The 6,000-nt window shown below is 32.7% G+C and overlaps 1 protein-coding gene across 3 annotated transcripts in view; it reads left to right on the plus strand.

The window, feature by feature from the left end:
- Positions 1 to 4,745, plus strand: part of CDH19 (cadherin 19) — a 98,052-nt gene extending 93,307 nt beyond the window's left edge. Inside the window, exon 12 of one of the 3 annotated variants that reach the window (XR_002734144.2) lies at positions 1,079 to 1,569. Coding sequence is in view for 2 of the 3 variants with exons in the window: in XM_026448227.1 (XP_026304012.1) it covers positions 1,079 to 1,569 (491 nt within the window). In the remaining variant the exon portion in view is untranslated. Of the gene's footprint in view, positions 1 to 1,078 lie in introns of all 3 variants that reach the window. The other 2 variants (XM_023224172.1, XM_026448227.1) reach the window with 2 other exon arrangements.
- Positions 4,746 to 6,000: the final 1,255 nt, after the last annotated feature.

Below are 6,000 nucleotides of genomic sequence, written 5' to 3' on the forward strand. Positions count from 1 at the left end.
GACATATCTGTGAGGTACAGTATGTTGTTTCAATACCTGTATATATTGCATAATGCTCAAGTCAGCATAATTAGCATATTTGTCACTTAAAACATTTAGCCTTTCTTTGTGATAACATCCAAATTTATCTCTTCTACCTATTTTGAAATAAATTGTTAGCTACAGTCACCCTACGGTATAATAGAACACCAGAACTTATTCCTCCTGTCCCACTGTAACTTTGTACAATCAATTGAGTAACCTCTCTTCATCCCCACTCCCCTGACTACTCTACAAGTCTTGGTACCTACCATTGTATTCTCTACTTCTATGAAATCAACTTGTTTGGATTTCATGTATAAGTGAGATCAAGCAGTGCTTTTCTTTCTGTGCCTAGCTTGTTTTACTTAACATGGTGTCTGGCAGGTTCATCTATGTTGCTGTAAATGACTTCACTGTTGGTGGCTGAACAGTATCCCATTGTGTCTCTCAACTAGCTGTGTCATTCTAGCGATGTCACTTAACATCTGTGTGCTTCAGTTTTCTCATCTATAATAGGATATAATAATATAATGGCTTTCACAAGAATAAAATCAATCAATAAATATAAAGTTTTTAGAAGAATGCCTGATGTATGCTTCCTAGTCAATATATATTTATTTAGAAAATAATTATGCCACAGAATTTTGCTTCAATAAGGAATATCAAACTGTTCTGTTGTTCTGAACTACTATTAATATGAAGCATTGGCTACTAAAGTTGACAAATGCATTCAGGTTGCAAACTTTTATCATTCTACTTTATTCTATTTTAATATTTGAGAAAAAATAGATTTTGAATGTTAAATTGTTCATCATCTAAAATAGTTCACTATATTTTTATGGTTTTCTTTGTCTCTAAGTCATCAGCCAGAAAAATCGTGATACATTCTTTTGTAATTTGCAAGTTCCTTTGGCAGATTTTCAATAACAAATGTATCTTTTTGTCTTATAATCATAAAGTTTAAGCACTCATCTTGAGCTTGAAATGAGAGCAAAGACTGTAATGTTTATAATATTCTTTATTGTTTATTGATATTCCGATATGCTTTCCTCATCAGGGTTTATTTTTTTGACTTTGGGTTTAAAACAACGGAGAAAACAGATTCTATTTCCTGAGAAAAGTGAAGATTTCAGAGAGAATATATTCCGATATGATGATGAAGGGGGTGGAGAAGAAGATACAGAGGCCTTTGACATAGCAGAGCTGAGGAGTAGTACCATAATGCGGGAACGCAAGGCTCGGAAAACCACCAGCGCTGAGATCAGGAGCCTATACAGGCAGTCTTTGCAAGTTGGCCCCGACAGTGCCATATTCAGGAAGTTCATTCTGGAAAAGCTCGAAGAAGCTAATACTGATCCGTGTGCCCCTCCTTTTGATTCCCTCCAGACCTACGCTTTTGAGGGAACAGGGTCATTAGCTGGATCCCTGAGCTCCTTAGAATCAGCAGTCTCTGATCAGGATGAAAGCTATGATTACCTTAACCAGTTGGGACCTCGCTTTAAAAGATTAGCATGCATGTTTGGTTCTGCAGTGCAGTCAAATAATTAGGGCTTCTTACCATCAACACTTTTGAAAGTACTAATGTATATTTGAACCAAAGGGTAGTCTTAAAGAGTTTTGTGCCCTGGCTCTATGGCAGGGAAAGTCCTAGTCTATAGAGTTTTCTGATTTCCCTGGAGTAAATACCCCGTGGTCATTTTAAGCTACCTACATGCTGTCATTGAACAGACATGTGGGGAGAAATGTAAACAATCAACTCACAGGCATCAATACAACCAGATACGAAGTAAAATAATTTAGGAAGATATTACAAGTAGATGAGAGGACATAAGATGTAGTCAATCCTTGTGCAATTATGTCATTATTTACTTAGGAAAGAGTAAAAATACCAAACAAGAGAAAACTTAAAGGAGCCAAAATTTGAAAGTCAAATAGAAATGTACAAATCGAGATAAAATTTACATTTCTATCATATTGACATGAAAATTGAAAGTGTATAGTCAGAGAAATTTTCATGAATTATTCCATGAAGTATTGTTTCCTTTATTTAAAAAAGAATGCTAGGTAATCTTGGTAGAAAACTAGAAAGTATGATAAACAACAGATGGAGGAATCCATGAAAAATAGATGAGCAAAAGTAAATAAGGTTTCTGGGGTTCACAGAAATTTTGTATGAATAAAAGCCTTATAAAGCCAGCTCTAGCATATGACAAAAATATTCCTCTACTATTTTTCAATGTCATCTAATGCAAATGCTCAAATTTTTTAGATGGTTAATGTGAGAAAGGCACTGAATTAAGATATCTTAGTGTTATTTTATTTACCCAATTTTCATCTTTCATAGAGTAAGAATAAAATGTTTTTGTGGTTAAGTTCCTGATACTATATAGAGATAGACTTTAAAATTTTAACACCTAGGATAATGTGGGTGATTACATAAATGTTTAAAACATTTACCTTATATGGAAAGCAGGTTTCTGACTACGATACTATGATTCATTCTAGTTTGATATTTTAAAACCTTTGCCAAGAGCACTCTTTAAAACTGATTTCAAATTTGAACAGATACTTGGTATATATTAATCAGAGTTATATAGTATAAATTTGTATTATTTTTGATATTACAACTTTGTATTAAAAAGGAAAATATATTTAGGAGTTTGTCATATATTTTTTCATACGTAACCCAAAACACATTCTTATGTCAAAATACAATAGCAAAATACAAGTCAATATTTACTCATAATTAAATGAAAACTTTATGAAACTGGTGGAAAGTGTGGAAAATTTTAAGTAAATTTTTATCTCTACTAAAAATTATGTAAGCAACTTAAAGAAATACTGGATTCAAACTTTAGTTACTATTCACTCTAAATATTATGATCAACTGAACTGACCGTTACCATTCATGGAATAAAACATGATACAATTCTCAGTATTTCCTTTTCTGTTAAGAGCTTGGAATATGACTGATGCTTCAGTGTCATTTTTTTATTACTGAATATAAAATTAGGTGCAATAGTTACATTTATTGTAGCCTTAAGAAGGAAATCAATGCTAAGCTGTTGGGCATAAAGCTTTATGGTAACATTAGATAACAAGATAATAAAACACTTTAATTTTAATCTACCTTTTAATAATGATCTTTATTATTCTATCCAAATCAAGGCAGACTTCAAAATTTATAGCTTGAACAGGAAGAAAGTAGTGAATACAAAATACTTAAAATTGGTTCATATGATCATTTTTTATTAATAGCATGTGAGACTAAGCTGAACCAAATTGGCCATAAGTGTTAAATCAAATAATTTGAGTAATTTTGAACTATTGGTGGAGTAGTTAAATGGTTATAATATATTTTCTTGGTACTTTGAAATTTAGACATCTATGTCACGTAATAAAGAAAGTTTTTTATAAATCTGAAATAGGCACCATTAAGTTGGTGAGAAAAATATTATCATTTCACAAAAGCTTGAGAAAACCAGATTTGAAGTAAAATAATTTAGGAAGATATTACAAGTAGATGAGAGGACATAAGATGTAGTCAATCCTTACGCAATGATACCATTATTTACTTAGGAAAGAGTGAAAATACCAAACAAGAGAAAATTTAAAGGAGCAAAACTTTACAAGTCAAACAGAAATGTACAAATCGAGAGAACATTTACATTTCTATCATATTGACATGAAAATTGAAAGTGTACAGTCAGAAAAATTTTCATGAATTATTCCATGAAGTATTGTTTCCTTTATTTAAAAAAGAATGCTAGGTAATCTTGGTAGAAAACTAAAAAGTATGATAAACAACAGATGGAGGAATCCATGAAAAATAGACGAGAAAAAGTAAATAAGGTTTTCTGGGGATCACAGATATTTTGTATGAATAAAAGCCTTATAAACAATGAATACATTTGGATAAACAACTCATTAAAATGCACATTAATGGATTTCCTGTACAAATAGTTTTAATACTTGTGTCCAGTGGCACTAAAAAGATATATTAAAATAGATCCTGGTTGAGTTGATGATAAGATTATCATCAGTCATAGGATACACAGGAAAAGCACAAACATGATTGCACATCTGTTTGGTAGTCTAAAATATGTTCCTTTTAACCACATCAAAAGATACTATCTGATTCTAATAGGGAAGTTGCAACTTCCTAGAAATTATACTTTGTATTATTTTCAGTAATTATTTTATGTTTTTGCATCACATGGGTGTTGCAAGAACACAGCTCATAAGCTAAAGGCATTATATTAAGAATTTATTTTTGTAAATTTTAATAAAGTCTAAATTAATGCAAAATATTTATGAAAACAGCTCAGCTTCACATTACTACTCACAGTACTTAAATATCTCCCTCAGTTGACTCACAGCTTTGTATGTAAGCTTTAAATTGTTAATGGTAAAAATAAGAAAATTAAGATTAGTGAACTACTAGTTGTTCACTCAGTGCATGTGCTTGAGCCTAACAGACCTTTGTTTAGTTGCTTTCAATTAAAGGAATGTATGATATTTGTTAAACTGCTTCATCTTTCCAGACCTCACTTTGTAATCTGTAAGATGAGAGCCAATCAACCTATTTTGCATGGTTGTTATGAAGAATTAATAATAAGATATGCAAAACCAGCAGCACCAATAGTGCCTGACAAAATATAACTGCTCAATAAATAACAGTAAATTATTATAATAACAGCTGATGTTATTCTGTTGGAACACATGGTCTGTTTCTTTTCCAACTCTGAGTGATCTCAACAGCTTCACGGCACAATTTGAGTCCTTTGTAGGGACATGGATGCAGCTGGAAACCATCATTCTCAGCAAACTATCGCAAGAACAGAAAACCAAACACCACATGTTCTCACTCGTAGGTGGGAACTGAACAATGAGATCACTTGGACTCAGGAAGGGGAACATCACACACTGGGGCCTATCACGGGGAAGGGGTGGGGGGAGGGATTGCATTGGGAGTTATACCTGATGTAAATGACGAATTGATGGGTGCTGACGAGTTGATGGGTGCAGCACACCAACATGGCACAAGTATACACATATAACAAACCTGCACGTTATGCACATGTACCCTAGAACTTAAAGTATAATAATTAAAAAAAAAAATTAAAATCAACTTCCTCACCTTCCCCATAGGCCATGGACTTCCCCACCCCTACTTACTTCTGCAGTTTCTCCTCTTTCCTCTCTCCACCTCAGTTACTAAAGCAATCTTCCTTCAAACACTTCTGTTTTCGATTACCTCACTTCATGCAGGTCGGTGATCAGCTGCAACTTCCTGAGAAAGACCACTGCCACTTCCGGTGACCCTAGCTTTGTCTTGCTTTGTATTAAATTACTCAGCTACCTGGTATTAGTGTTGTCTTTATTCCTTATTAGAATGTAACCCTGAATGGGCAAGAAATTGTCAGGCTTGTTCATTTATCATTGTGTAAGAAAGTTTCCAGCACATAGAAAGTGAACAATAAATATTTCTGGAATGAATGTAGTAATGAATCCAGTCTATTTTACTTAGTCACTTGTAGAAATTCTTTTGGTTTCCATTGACTATTTTTATAGAATATTAATATGGAATTAATGTATTATTTTCCAAAATGGGTTAGTACTGACTAGTTACTGGATATAGTAAAATCTTTCAAAATCTTTCTAAAAATTACATAACTTTGGCATTTATCTTGCTTGAACTCATTGATATATCTGGAGGAAAAAATAGTTGATGAAGTTATACTGCTCAGTCAAAACAGGTTATTTAATGATGGCCATAAAAAATCTCATATTAATAAATTTTCACAAAGTGTAAGAAATATGAAATGTGCTCTGCATAAGAATCCTACTTCACATTTTAAAGTACAACTTGGTAACAGATACATAACAGAGCGCTCAGGGCTACTCATAACCTACAAGGTGGCTTCAATATTTTTTATAGTCTGTGATATGTGATAGCAAAAGACAGACAGGGAGACT

The sequence above is a fragment of the Piliocolobus tephrosceles genome, chromosome 18 (assembly GCF_002776525.5).
Source record: "Piliocolobus tephrosceles isolate RC106 chromosome 18, ASM277652v3, whole genome shotgun sequence".
Classification (NCBI taxonomy): Eukaryota; Metazoa; Chordata; class Mammalia; order Primates; family Cercopithecidae; genus Piliocolobus; species Piliocolobus tephrosceles.